This window comes from Ranitomeya imitator, chromosome 1 (genome assembly GCF_032444005.1).
Source record: "Ranitomeya imitator isolate aRanImi1 chromosome 1, aRanImi1.pri, whole genome shotgun sequence".
Taxonomy (NCBI): domain Eukaryota; kingdom Metazoa; phylum Chordata; class Amphibia; order Anura; family Dendrobatidae; genus Ranitomeya; species Ranitomeya imitator.
In genome coordinates, this window is record NC_091282.1 from 639,570,414 (window position 1) to 639,586,274 (window position 15,861).

A 15,861-nucleotide genomic window follows, 5' to 3' on the forward strand; every position below is an offset into this window, starting at 1 on the left:
GAGGCCAATATTTTTCTACCAATGATTGATGTAGTTATTTTCTCTGGTAGATTTTGGAACCCAAATCAAGGAAAAAAAATATAGGCTTTCTATGGACCACAATTGGAGAGAGAGAGAGAGAGAGAGAGAGAGAGAGATGGCACACCCAGGAGTCAAGACTGGCACACAAGCAGAAAGGCCAATATTAATCTCCCACTGTTTTTTTTGGTTGTTTTTTTTTTTTTTTTTCAGGGAGACTTTAGAAAAAAAAATAATAAAAAAAATATGATTTTATCAGGAAGAATTTAGAAACCAAATAAAATAAAATGATTTTTTCAGGAAGAATTTATAAAACAAATAAAACCAAAAATAGGCGTTCTATGGCCCACTGACTGAGAGATGACGCACACAGGAGTCAAGACTGGCACACAAGCAGAAAGGCCAATATTAATCTCCCACTGTTTTTTTTTTTTTTTTTTTCAGGGAGACTTTAGAAAAAAAAATAATAAAAAAAATATGATTTTATCAGGAAGAATTTAGAAACCAAATAAAATAAAATGATTTTTTCAGGGAGAATTTATAAAACTAATAAAACAAAAAATAGGCGTTCTATGGCCCACTGAGTGAGAGATGACGCACACAGGAGTCAAGACTGGCACACAAGCAGAAAGGCCAATATTAATCCCCCACTGTTTTTTTTGTTTGTTTTTTTTTTTGTTTTGTTTTTTTCAGGGAGACTTTAGAAAAAAAAATAATAAAAAAAATATGATTTTATCAGGAAGAATTTAGAAACCAAATAAAATATAATGATTTTTTCAGGGAGAATTTAGAAAACAAATAAAACCAAAAATAGGCGTTCTATGGCCCACTGACTGAGAGAGAGAGAGAGAGAGATGGCACGCTTAGTACTGGCACACAAGCCCAAAGGGCAATATTAATCTCCCTTTTTTTTTCAGGGAGAATTTCTAAAACCCCAAAAAAAAAAAAAATAGGCTTTCTATGGCCCACTATTTGTGAGAGAGATGGGACGCTCAGGACTGGCACAGATGGCACGCTCAGGACTGGCACAGAAGCCCAGAGGCCAATATTAATCTCCCTTTTTTTCTGGGAGAATTTATAAAACCAAAAAAATATTTAAATAGGCTTTCTATGGCCCACTATTTGTGAGAGAGATGGCACGCTCAGGACTGGCACAGATGGCACGCTCACAACTGGCACACAAGCCCAGAGGCCAATATTAATCTCCCTTTTTTTCAGGGAGAATTTATAAAACCAAAAAAAAAATTAAATAGGCTTTCTATGGCCCACTATTTGTGAGAGAGATGGCACGCTCAGGACTGGCACAGATGGCACGCTCACAACTGGCACACAAGCCCAGAGGCCAATATTAATCTCCCTTTTTTTCTGGGAGAATTTATAAAACCAAAAAAATATTTAAATAGGCTTTCTATGGCCCACTATTTGTGAGAGAGATGGCACGCTCAGGACTGGCACAGATGGCACGCTCAGGACTGGCACAGAAGCCCAGAGGCCAATATTAATCTCCCTTTTTTTCTGGGAGAATTTATAAAACCAAAAAAATATTTAAATAGGCTTTCTATGGCCCACTATTTGTGAGAGAGATGGCACGCTCAGGACTGGCACAGATGGCACGCTCACAACTGGCACACAAGCCCAGAGGCCAATATTAATCTCCCTTTTTTTCAGGGAGAATTTATAAAACCAAAAAAAAAATTAAATAGGCTTTCTATGGCCCACTATTTGTGAGAGAGATGGCACGCTCAGGACTGGCACAGATGGCACGCTCACAACTGGCACACAAGCCCAGAGGCCAATATTAATCTCCCTTTTTTTCTGGGAGAATTTATAAAACCAAAAAAATATTTAAATAGGCTTTCTATGGCCCACTATTTGTGAGAGAGATGGCACGCTCAGGACTGGCACAGATGGCACGCTCAGGACTGGCACAGAAGCCCAGAGGCCAATATTAATCTCCCTTTTTTTCTGGGAGAATTTATAAAACCAAAAAAATATTTAAATAGGCTTTCTATGGCCCACTATTTGTGAGAGAGATGGCACGCTCAGGACTGGCACAGATGGCACGCTCACAACTGGCACACAAGCCCAGAGGCCAATATTAATCTCCCTTTTTTTCAGGGAGAATTTATAAAACCAAAAAAAAAATTAAATAGGCTTTCTATGGCCCACTATTTGTGAGAGAGATGGCACGCTCAGGACTGGCACAGATGGCACGCTCACAACTGGCACACAAGCCCAGAGGCCAATATTAATCTCCCTTTTTTCAGGGAAAATTTATAAAACCAAAAAAAAAATTAAATAGGCTTTCTATGGCCCACTATTTGTGAGAGAGATGGCACGCTCACAACTGGCACAGATGGCACGCTCACAACTGGCACACAAGCCCAGAGGCCAATATTAATCTCCCTTTTTTCAGGGAAAATTTATAAAACCAAAAAAAAAATTAAATAGGCTTTCTATGGCCCACTATTTGTGAGAGAGATGGCACGCTCAGGACTGGCACAGATGGCACGCTCACAACTGGCACACAACCCCAGAGGCCAATATTAATCTCCCTTTTTTTCAGGGAGAATTTATAAAACCAAAAAAAAAAATTAAATAGGCTTTCTATGGCCCACTATTTGTGAGAGAGATGGCACGCTCAGGGCTGGCACAGATGGCACGCTCACAACTGGCACACAAGCCCAGAGGCCAATATTAATCTCCCTTTTTTCAGGGAAAATTTATAAAACCCAAAAAAAAATTAAATAGGCTTTCTATGGCCCACTATTTGTGAGAGAGATGGCACACTCAGGACTGGCACACAAGCCCAAAGGCTAATATTAATCTCCCACTGTATTTTTATCAGGGAGAATTTATACACCCCACAAAAAAAAATACAGAAAAATGAAAAGGCTTTCTATGGCCCACTATGTGAGAGAGATGGCACACACAGGGATGGCACTCTAGCAGAAATGCCAAATTGCCAATCTTAATCTCCCACCAAAAAAAAAAAAAAACAGGGAATGTCCTACAATTACTATCTCCCTGCCTGCAGTAATCTCAGCCAGGTATGGCAGGCAGCAATAAGGAGTGGACTGATGCACAAATCAAATAAAAAGTGTGGACAAACAAAAAAGATAGCTGTGCAGAAAGGAAGGAACAAGAGGATTTGTGCTTTGAAAAAAGCAGTTGGTTTGCACAGCGGCGTACACACAGCAATGCAGCTATCAGGGAGCCTTCTAGGGCAGCCCAATGAGCTACAGCGCTGAGGGGGGAAAAAAAAAAAAAAACTTCCACTGTCCCTGCACACCGAGGGTGGTGTTGGACAGTGCAAATCGCTGCAGCACAAGCGGTTTTGTGGTTAATGGACCCTGCCTAACGCTATCCCTGCTTCTGACAAAGCGGCAGCAACCTCTCCCTAAGCTCAGATCAGCAGCAGTAAGATGGCGGTCGGCGGGAACGCCTCTTTATAGCCCCTGTGACGTCGCAGACAGCAAGCCAATCACTGCAATGCCCTTCTCAAAGATGGTGGGGACCAGGACCTATGTCATCACGCTGCCCACACTCTGCGTTTACCTTCATTGGCTGAGAAATGGCGCTTTTCGCGTCATTGAAACGCGACTTTGGCGCGAAAGTCGCGTACCGCATGGCCGACCCCGCACAGGGGTCGGATCGGGTTTCATGAAACCCCGACTTAGCCAAAAGTCGGCGACTTTTGAAAATGTTCGACCCGTTTCGCTCAACCCTACTAATAAGTGGATCCCTAGTATTTCTGCATGAAGGGACCATGTTTGATATGGAATAATAATATTTGAAGTGTAAAGTGTAAAGATGAGTGAATCCTTTAAAATTTCAATTCACCAGGTTTGCTGAATTTTCATAGTATCAAAAGTACTTAAAACTGCCTCAGCTCTTATGCAGGCTATGGATAGTTATATCTGTTTGACAGTGCGCTACCATTTTGATGATCTGGGAAAGCATGCCCAGCCACACCCGAAGTCATGATGTGAGCCTTCTCTGGCCAATGCAATCTTCTGGAGTCTGTGAAATTTTAGTGGCCGTTTAAGGTAATTTGCAAAAATTGAATAAAAAATTATTTGAAATCACTAGGTTCAGAAAATTCCTAAAAAATAGAACTTGGATTAAATCAATTCATTCACCCCTAATTATGAATCGTTCTTCTCTAGAGAGATTTTTATTGCAGATTTCTTACAAAACCAAAACTTTTACTCGTGATCGTTTTAGCTAATTAATTTGAATGTTTATCAGTCTTTGAAGACTATGACTAACCTCTTTGCAGGTGTTTCATGTCCAGGTTACAATACAACAAGTTCTCCTTACGACTAGGTACTAACAAAGAGAAGAATAAAAGAGAAGTAATTTAATTAGAAGTCAGAATAAAAAGTATTGTCTACGTGAATTTGAAAAAAAATATGGCTGACCAGATAGACCAGGTCATAAGAAGATCATAACTGACAATGATGTATAAATAATCATGGCAGTGTAAGAACTAAATATGTTGGATCAGTTCCATACTGTAAGTTCTTGATGTAATATTTACTGGAAAATTGGATCATGTAGAGGTTTAATTCTTGGCAAACTCCACCTCCACCTCCAGGATGGAGAAAACCAAGATGAGAAGGAAGATATCAATTAGTGACCCCAAGTAGAAGTCCAAAACTAAAAGGTGGCAGTTCTGGACAGTCAGGTGGTAGACTGGAAGAATGTCTTTGGCCGCCCTCAAATCATCGTATTAAAATGTTTCATTCCAAAAAAGAACATTTTCATTGGTGTATCATCCCTATGTCTATTTTTGACATCCATATGACATCTTTTTTAGATATCAACGTTTAAAAGATTCTGAAGACAAAATGCAGTTTCCTATATTAATAATTACATGAAAAAACTGATGTAATATGGATGATCTGTAGGGAATCCATTTTTTTTGGAACATTCATAAACATGAATGGGCCAGTTTCATTCAAAATGTGTAGTAGAGGGCTTTTCGGTCTCTTTCGTCCCGCTACATTTAGCCCAACTTGGGTCTCTCCCTAAGGTGGCTAGCATATATGTATTAAAAATGTGAAGATTTTTACACAGACTCTTAGTCAGCATGGAAAAAACTCACTGGAGCTCTGTTTAATAACATTGGTCTGTGTGTCGTCCGTGTTCAATCCGATTTTAACATTGACAATCCACGTATATGTATATGTCTTACCCGAGCCTTTGGTTCTAAACTCGAGTGTAGGAAATCTTTATTTTTTCATAGACGCTTTCGCTTTGGTTTGCAACCGGTAGTCAACTAGCCAAATATCCAAGATCAAGGCACGAAGTAGAGAATGAACTAAGAAGTCCGGTGAAACCAGACAGTATCCGATCACTAATCAGAAGAAATACCCAGACAAAACATGATAAGATAGTGGGATGGATGGAGATGACTCTTGCCACCTTTGAGTGGTACTTGTCTTTTGACTTAAGATTTCAGTGGTTGACGATGAGCTGAAAGTCCCACCAGTTTCTTGAATAAAGACTCTTATAGTTGTGCTCATTCAGTTTTTACCATGAAGATCTTTGGATCTTTGTCAAGATGCTTTTTAGTACATTTGATTTTGGTAGGAGACATCTTATGGGTTAAAATGTTGAAGAGCCACAGTTATTGGCACAGTTGCTAGCTTAAGGTTTAGCAACTACAGATGAGTGAATCTGTCCAAATTCAGATGTGATTGAACCAAGAGCATAATAAACATATGTAAAGAAAAAGTTCTACTCCTTTACCAACTAGGCCGTAACATTGCAACCTTACAACATCTTGGCCGAGTCAACACAGGATGTGTCAAAGGTGATTTATAGAAAATGGCTCAGTAAATACCACAGCGGTAAACAGAAAAAGAAGAACACACGTGAGCACTGAATGTGTATTCATCTTTATTTTTATTTTTTTCCTCGTTTCTGGTCATATTGAGTCCAGCAATATGGCATCTGGCTGGCCACTATTTTGATAGATTTACACAAATCGAGTTGCAAAATGATCCATTTTTTTTCATTTGCTATAACCTCTTAAATGTGCTATAGATTATTGGCAGTGAGCGTCCTTAGACTCCCACCGATCACTCAAATTGTACAGAAATGCTTAGTTCAGAAGGCAGAAGTGTGCATGAGCATGCACACAGTTGTGTACGGGCTCAGTAGAAAGTCCTTGGGTATGAAGACCCATGTACAGAAAAATTAGCATTTCTGCCCCTTGAACTAAACACTTTAACCATTTCAGCAGAGGGGTCTCAGCTCCCTTATGCCACTGATCTACAGCAAATTTAAGGCAATTCTGTCTTCATTGACTAATCTGAGAGCAGCATAATGTAGGGTCAGAGAACCTGATTTCAGCAATGTTTCACTTATTAGATTGTGAGCTGTAGTTTGAATTCAATGAGTATTATCATGGAAGGACTAGATGTCATGTGCCAGGCAGTCCAGCTGATCGTTGTAACTCCACCCCCACCGTGGATTGGCAGCGTATTGACAGAGTACACAGGAAACTGCCAATCAGTGGTGGGGGTGGGGTTATACACAGCTCAGCATTCTGACCACAGCTACATCTACAAGAGAGAAAATAGGGATTCAATCAAAACTGCACCAAGCAGCCCAGTAAGCGACACATCACTGGAATCAGGCTATATGCCCTGACATAACGCTGATCTCAGATTGCATAACAAAATCCGGCTGATAGATTCCCTTTAATAGGCATTAGCACATAAAAAACATGTAAAACATGACAGCCCGTATAAAAATTTCCCTTTTTTTTTAGAGGAAACCTCCAAGTCGTAAAACATGCCCTACTATGAAGCAAAGTGGCAGCTATGTCTTTCTGAGCCTTGTAATGCCATCACTTTCATCAATCTCCCCACAAACCACGCAGATACAATTACTATTGATGAGTAATATAAGTAACCACATAACCTTTTCTGTTCCTGTTTCAGTGATGCCTTTTACTTTGTTACTGTAATTTTGGACATTTTTGTACATTTCTCCTTTTTGACTCAATAGTCAGTATATTAAAACACAGCATCTTTGTATGACATTTTCATGACTTTTTTTAAACCATTTATTTCTTTATTTGTTCCCCTTAGTGAGAATAACAATTGTGCTACCTAGAAACCTCCAGCAAGTAGGCTACTGGCTGCTTTCTGCTCTATTATATTACCCTCTTTTAGTAGGTTGTGGATCAAATGGGCTAATTTACACATATTAGTAGTCAATGTGAATAAAATAAACTGTGTAATATATTTTAACAAAGAAATCTGCTACTTTCTCCACTTATTCATCTCCATCCTCCTAGCTCATCATCCGCTTTGGAGAAAACAAATAAGATAAGACGGACTGTCAGGATGGTGATGAGTCAGGTTACACATACAATTATGCATACTCTATGGAGAGGGAATGGCGAGATAGTGTTACATATTAAATAACTTAAATACTGGTCCATTCCTGACATTACATGTGGTGAACTTCACGAGGGTGGCTGCTAACGCTATACAGTAAGTTTGAAATTCTATAAATGGACAACAGATGTAGAGTCTAGGACATACTGTATATATTACCACATGACACCGGGAGATAACTCTTCCCTCTTCTACCTCAGAGGGTCTACATTCTTGATTTGACACGTGCTTTGGTTCCCAGGGGCGGAAATATCATTGGTGCAAAGTGCAGGCGCACAGGGGCCCAAGGGGTAAAGGGGCCCATTTCAAACTCCAAAGCAGGTGCAATTTTAGGAGCTCTTGGGCTGCAAAGGGCCCATATATTTTTCTTGCACGGTGGCCCTTTTCTGTCTGTGTCCGCCATTGCTGGGCCTACACACACAGAGGCTGCCACGTGCTCCAGTTCCTATAGCTTTTTGGGCCTAAACACACAAAGGCTCACACGTGCTCTGGTTCCTATTGCATTTTGGCCCTACACACAGAGACTGTCACGTGCTCCTGTTTATATAGTATTTTGGGCCTACACACACACAGGCTGACACGTGCTCCTGTTTCTATAGAATATTAGACCTACACACACACACACACACAGGCTGACACGTGCTCCTGCTCTTATAGCATTTTGGGTCTACACACACAGAGGCTAATAAATGCTCCTTTTCCTCAAGCATTTTGGGCCTACACACACAGAGAGGCTGACGTGTTCCTGTTCCTATAGCATTTTGGGCCCACACACACACACACACAGAGGCTGACACACGCTCCTTTTCCTATAGGATTTTGGGCCCACACACACAGAAAGATGCTGACATGTGCTCCTTTTCCTATAGCATTTTGGGCCTACACACACACAAAGGCTGACACGTTTTCAAGTTCTAATAGCATTTTGGGCCTGCACACAGAGGCTGACACGTGCTCCTGTTCCTATAGAATATTAGGCCTACACACACAGATGCTGAAATGTGCTCAAGTTCCTATAGCTTTTTAGGCCTACACACAGAGGCTGACACGTGCCCTGGTTCCTAAAACATTTTAGGCCTACACACACAGAGGCTGAAAGGTGCTCCTGTTCCTATAGCATTTGGGGCCTACACACACAGGGGCTGACACGTTCTCCGGTTCTTATAGTATTTTGGGCCTACACACACAGAGGCTGACACGTGCTCCTGTTCTTATAGAATATTAGGCCTACACATACAGAGGCTGACACATGATCCGGTTCCTATAGCACTTTAGGCCTACACACAGAGGCTGTATAGTATGATTTCACTGCACACTCATATAGATTTCATGCTAATTACTTTAAATTTTATTATATATACACAATATATGGGAGCAGAAACAAGAATATATAGTAGAAGCGATAACAACACTTTATGTTTTGGCTCTGCCAGAGCCTTATTCACTTAATAGCTTAATCCAAAGTCAGATAATAGATGAGTTGCAGAATAAGGGGTAGATCTCCCTGTAGTGCCAGAAGGCGGCTATTACTGTCCCACTGTTCTTGTGACCATTGTAGGTAACCTTCTAGTGGTGTGGAGGTCTGTGGTCCAGAAGTAGGTGATGGGGACCAATAATATGCTGCCTGGTAATGTCTGGATATAAACCGGCGCTCCTGCGCCTGGCTGCAATGGTGGCAACCATCAAGTGTTGATATCGCTTCTACTATATATTCTTGTTTCTGCTCCCATATATTGTAAACCTATAAAAACTTGCACGAGTCAAACCTCAAGGTACAATATAGTAACAAACTTTATTAGCATAAAAACATAACAAAACAAAGAAAAAGACAATAATGATGGTGATAAATACCAGTAAGGCTACGTTCACACTAGCGTTCGGCTAGTGTGCGTTGCGCTAGCGTTGGGCGACGCAGCGGCGACGCACGCGTCATGCGCCCCTATGTTTAACATGGGGGATGCATGCGTTTTTGCTTGTTGCGTTTTCCGACACGTGCGTCTTTTTTGACGCTAGCGTCGGACCAAGAAAACGCAACAAGTTGCATTTTTCTTGCGTCCGATTTTCGTCAAAAAACGACGACGGCGTCGAAAAACGCAGCGTTTTTGCGTGCGTTTGCACGCGTTTTTCGGTGCGTTGTGCGTCGCGTCGCCGACGCAGCGGCGCACAACGCTAGTGTGAACGTAGCCTAAACAGGCACCATAGACCTGAGGCACATTAATAGTAACTTAACTACCACCAAATATAAATCTCCCGTACGTCAGCAATCCATTGCGCCTAATGGCGTTGTAATCCTGAGTCCCATACTTAGGATATAACAAAAGTGGCATATAAAGACATTCATGGTATGTTACATTACCTCAGGTCTGATGGTGCCAGAGCCACCATCAGACCTGAGGTAATGTAACATACCATGAATCTATAATATAACGCTGGGAGCGTCACTCTGTCCGAAGCCTTTATAGACTGCGCTGGTGCAAGCGCCGGCGCAGTCTGGGCCTCACAGGACCGCCAGGAGGGTGAGTATCGGCCACATTCACCTGTCCTCCGTTCCACCGCTGAGCGCCGCCATCTTCCCGGTCTTCGGCCTGTGACCTTCAGTTCAGAGGGCGCGATGACGCGCTTAATGTGCGCCGGCGCCGCCCTCTGACTGAACAGTCACAGCCAGGAGACCGGGAAGATGGCGGCGCCCAGCGGTGGAACGGGGCCAGGTGAATATAGTAAGTGCTGGGGGGCCTGAGCTGGCGGCGATACCGGCACCTGACCCCCACAGCGCACCAGTGTCCCCGCCTGCTCAGGCCCCCCAGCACTCGGCGCCGAGCGGGTCAGAGGCAGTATGGGGACGCAGGATGGAGCAGCACATGACAGGATGGGGACGCAGGATGGGTGCAGCACATGGCAGGATGGGGACGCAGGATGGGTGCAGCACATACCAGGATGGGGACGCAGGATGGGTGCAGCACATGACAGGATGGGGACGCAGGATGGGTGCAGCACATGACAGGATGGGGACGCAGGATGGGTGCAGCACATACCAGGATGGGGACGCAGGATGGGTGCAGCACATGACAGGATGGGGACGCAGGATGGGGAGGCAGGATGGGTGCAGCACATACCAGGATGGGGACGCAGGATGGGTGCAGCACATGACAGGATGGGGACGCAGGATGGGGACGCAGGAAGGGTGCAGCACATACCAGGATGGGGACGCAGGATGGGTGCAGCACATGACAGGATGGGGGCGCAGGATGGGTGCAGCACATGACAGGATGGGGACGCAGAATGGGTGCAGCACATGACAGGATGGGGATGCAGGATGGGTGCAGCACATGACAGGATGGGGACGCAGGATGGGTGCAGCACATACCAGGATGGGGACGCAGGATGGGTGCAGCACATGACAGGATGGGGATGCAGGATGGGGACACAGGATGGGTGCAGCACATACCAGGATGGGTGCAGCACATGACAGGATGGGGGCGCAGGATGGGTGCAGCACATGACAGGATGGGGACGCAGGATGGGTGCAGCACATGACAGGATGGGGACGCAGGATGGGTGCAGCACATGACAGGATGGGGACGCAGGATGTGGACGCAGGATGGGTGCAGCACATGACAGGATGGGGACGCAGGATGGAGCAGCACATACCAGGATGGAGACCATATACCAATATAAATACTCGCCACCCGGGCGTAGAACGGGTTCAATAGCTAGTGTCTTTATATGCCACTTTTGTTATATCCTAAGTATGGGACACAGGACTACAACACCATTAGGCGCAATGGATTGCTGACGTACGGGAGATTTATATTTGGTGGTAGTTAAGTTACTATTAATGTGCCTCAGATCTATGGTGCCTGTTTACTGGTATTTATCACCATCATTATTGTCTTTTTCTTTGTTTTGTTATGTTTTTATACTAATAAAGTTTGTTACTATATTGTACCTTGAGGTTTGACTCGTGCAAGTTTTTATAGGTTTATAATTTATTTTTGTACGGGACCGGTAGGATTCCACTATCCTTGGATGGTCACAGGGTGTAATCTTTATTTACCCTGTGTGATGTTTGTCATTTATTGGTGTCCCATATATTGTGTATATATAGTAAAATTTAAAGTAATTAGCATGAAATCTATATGAGTGTGTGGTGAAATCATACTATACTGTTACTAGGGCTAATTGGTCCATTACACCGGCACCTCGCATTTTGGAACGAGTGCACGCTAACCTTACCCCTACACACAGAGGCTGACATGTGCCCTGGTCCCTATAGCATTTTAGGCCTACACACACAGAGGCTGACACGTGCTCGGGTTCCTGTAGCATGTTGGGCCTACACACACACAGAGGCTGGCATGTACTCCTGTTCCTATAGCATTTTGGGCCTACACACACAGAGGCTGACACGTGCACCTGTTCCTATAGCATTTTGGGCCTATGCACACACACAGAGGCTGACACGTGCATCTGTTCCTATAGCATTTTGGGCCTACGCATAGAGGCTGACATGTGCTCCTGTTCCTATGGCATTTTGGGCCCACACACACACAGAGGCTGACATGTGCACCTGTTCCTACAGCATTTTGGGCCCACGCACACACAGAGGCTGACACGTTTTCCAGTTCTTATAGCATTTTGGGCTTACGCACACAGAGGCTGACAAGTGCTCCTGTTCCTATAGCATTTTGGGCCTATGCACATAGAGGCTGACATGTGCCCCTGTTCCTATAGCATTTTGGGCCCACGCACACACACACACAGAGGCTGACTTGTGCTCCTGTTCCTACAGCATTTTGGGCCCACGCACACACAGATGCTGAAACGTGCTCCTTTTCCTATAGCATTTTGGGCCTACACACACACAGAGGCCGACACGTGCTCCGGTTCTTATAGCATTTTGGGCCTACACACACACACACAGAGACTGACATGTGCTCCTTTTCCTCTAGCATTTTGGGCCTACACACAGAGGATGACACATGCTCTTGTTCCTATAGCATTTTGGGCCTACACACAGAGGCTGACACGTGCTCCAGTTCCTATAGCATTTTGAGCCTACACACACACACAGAGGCTGACACGTGCTCTGGTTCCTATACCATTTTGAGCCTACACACACAGAGGCTGACACGTGCTACTGTTCCTATAGCATTTTGGACCTACACACAGAGACTGACACGTGCTTCTGTTCCTATAGCATTTTGGGCCTACACACACAGAGGCTGACATGTACTCCGGGTGCTATAGCATTTTGGGTGAACACACAGAGGCTGACACGTGCTCTTGTTGGTTCCAGAGCTTGGATATTCACACTCCCAGATAAAGACCTGACATGTGGTCCTATTCCTGCAGCATCTTAGACCATGACATTGACATGTACAGATATAAACTTTCATTCAGGATCTATGGAAAGATGAGTGAACAAACTTCAACTAATCTTTTGAATTAATCATGGACAAATACTTTGTAACTACTTTACATACTCTGTATTTTGCTACAATAAATCTTTTTGGTGGACAATCCAATCAACCATTACATTTTTTTTAAAGAATTATCTTAACCATTTTTTGGGGCGTATCACAACTTGTAAGAAGTCCTGAATAAATAAATATACACGGAATATGTATATCTTACAGTTAATAGCAGAGTGACTAAACAAAGTATTTTTCCTCATGCTACAGCTGGATTCACATATATGCATTTCAATACTGCTGTGTAATGTTCTTCATGACGTTGCTGCTTGTGTCTGGGTGCTAACTAAGGAGTTCAAATGTGTAACACTTTAGATAGTTATTTGCCCTTGTGTATTGAGGACATGAAGGGGGAAGAGAATGCGCTAAAATAAAATGCATATAGAGAAGAATGTTGAATGGGAAGAAGTATAAGAAAGTGACTATACGACTCTAGTCAACCCAGTGCAATAATGGCTGACTATTGCTTAGAGGAACATCTCTGGTGTACAAACATCAGAGTTGGAGGGACTCTGTGAGCACAGAATGACTGTTCAAACTAAGTCCCGCCGATCAGTGCTCCATGGTGGGGCCACTCATTTAACTGTACCTTCCCACCTGTTTGTTTTCCCTCTATTTCAAACCTCTCCTCTACTTTGATTGACAGCGCTTGATTCATTGAGCCAGAGAATGGAGGGGATGGATGGAAAACAAGTAGGTGAGAAGGTGTATATAAATGACTGGCCCAACCGTGAAGCACCAGTGCCTGTACTTGGTTCGAACAGTCATTATTTGCTGACAGAGTCCCATTAAGGGATAAGCTGAACAAAGACGTTGGTTTCACGTACCTGTTTGAAGTTTGGACACAACAATGGTAATAACGAATATCATCACCAGAGCAGCTGTGGCGGAGACACACAGGATTCTTGTAATCCATGCTACAAGATGAAAGACAATGTTATTGCATGGGCACCATCCCTGGGCAAAATATACACCCTTGGTCTCTGACTCAACACATTATATTATAAAGGGAATCTGTCATCAAGTTTGAGAGCAGCAAGAGTTAGGGCAGAGTCTGATTTGAGTGATGTATCACTTGCTCAGCAGCTGTCTGTAGTTTCAGTACAATCAGTGTTTTATCAGCAGGAAATTTATCACTACAGGACTAGGTGTCACGTGCCAGGTAGTCCAAAATTGAGGTTAATGCCCCTACATCAAGCTGCACTCAGACTACATTGCAAAAACATCCTGACAAATTCCCTTTAAATTCCATTTTTTGGCAAATTCTTTATATGTTTTCTAATATAAACATTAAAATAATGGGGATGCTTCAGCAAGGCTGGAATTGGGCAGGTTGTTCTTTGTGAAGGACGAATGAATCAAGCCGCATACAAGGTTATCCTTGAAACACATTTAATTCCTGCTGCTCAGTCAATGTTCCCCAACTCTGAGGACTGTTTTTCCAGCAGGACAATGCGCCATACCACACAGCGAGGTCAATCAAGGTGTGGATGAAGGACCACCACATCAAATCCATGTCATGGCCAGCCCAATCTCCAGACCTGCTTACATTTTTGTACCAGGAGTGGCATAAGGTCACCCAAAGCAGTGTGAAAGACTCGTGGAGAGCATGCCAAGTCGCATGAAAGCTGTGATTAAAAATCATGGTTATTCCACAAAATATTGATTTCTGAACTCTTCCTGAGTTAAAACATTAGTATTGTTGTTTCTAAATGATTATGAACTTGTTTTTTCATTATTTGAGGTCTGCAAGCAATACCTTTTTTGTAATTTTGACCATTTCTCATTTTCAGAAAATAAATACAAAATGTATTGCTTGGAACTTTGGAGACATGTTGTCAGTAGTTTATAGAATAAAAGAACAATTTACATTTTACTCAAAAATATACCTATAAAGAGAAAAATCAGGCAAACTGAAAACTTTGCAGTGATCTCTTAATTTTTGCCAGAGCTGTATAGTATAGAGTGTGTAGTGTCAGTGTACAGGTAGCACACTCACTCACCAGTGACGTCTCTTGGTAAAGTCTTTCATCTTCGCTTTTTATCTTCATCCAGCACAGACCGCCATCATTTTTCCAGCCAGGGCTCATCTCTGCAGGAAATAATGGTTACCTAGAGCATCGCTTGCAGAGCACATTACTTATTTTTTCCCCAACTTCTACACTACACCAGATGAAGAAAACAAGGTGACGTAGTGCCACTCTGCACAGTAACAGGACCGCCCCCCCCCCCCCATTTAAAACAATATCCTCAAAAAATAAAATAAATACATCACTGCAGTAATAATAAACCTTAATTAAGCCCTATGGTAATAATATCCCCCATCCTGGATCCCCCATGTGTCTCATTCCTGGCTCCAGCCATGTGTTCTCCCATCCTGCCCTCATGAGTATCCATTCTGCCCCCATGTGATGTCCTATCTTGCCCCATGATCCTGCCCCTTCTGCCCCTTGATCCTGCCCCATCTGTCTCTATCCTGCCCCATCTGTCTCCATCCTGCCCCATGTGTTTCTATCCTGCCCCATGTGTTTCCATCCTGCCCCATGTATCCATCCTGCACCATGTCACCATCCTGCCCCATGTCACATGGTGCAGCATTATGGGGCAGGATGGAGACTCACGGTCCAAGTGTCTCCATGCTGCTGACAAAGCATATTGCAGCTTACCACTTTCAATAAAAATAATAAAAAGAACAAACTTTCTCCTTACCTGGCCTTGCTCCAGCTACAATGTTCCCTCCAGGCATTTTAACCCCTTAACCCCCAAGGGTGGTTTACATGTAAATGACCGGGCCAATTTCTACAATTCTGACCGCTGTCCCTTTATGAGGTTATAGCTCTGGAACGCTTGCATGGATCTCGGTGATTCTGAAATTTTTTTCTCGTGACATATTGTACTTCATGATAGTGGTAACATTTACTTAATATTACTTGTGTTTATTTGTGAAAAAAAAT

The 15,861-nt window shown here is 43.2% G+C and overlaps 2 protein-coding genes across 3 annotated transcripts in view; one reads left to right on the forward strand and one right to left on the reverse strand.

The window, feature by feature from the left end:
• Positions 1 to 15,861, forward strand: part of LOC138638312 (uncharacterized) — a 129,534-nt gene that overhangs the window by 106,816 nt on the left and 6,857 nt on the right. The gene's annotated exons all lie outside the window — the stretch shown is intronic.
• The window catches only part of LOC138638327 (uncharacterized), a 57,195-nt gene that overhangs the window by 17,422 nt on the left and 23,912 nt on the right, over positions 1 to 15,861 (reverse strand). For both annotated transcript variants that reach the window (XM_069727549.1, XM_069727542.1), the window contains 2 exons: positions 13,735 to 13,824; positions 4,291 to 4,350 (listed from right to left, as the gene is read on the reverse strand). In XM_069727549.1, coding sequence (XP_069583650.1) covers positions 4,291 to 4,350; positions 13,735 to 13,824 — 150 coding nt within the window. The remainder of the gene's footprint in view (positions 1 to 4,290; positions 4,351 to 13,734; positions 13,825 to 15,861) is intronic.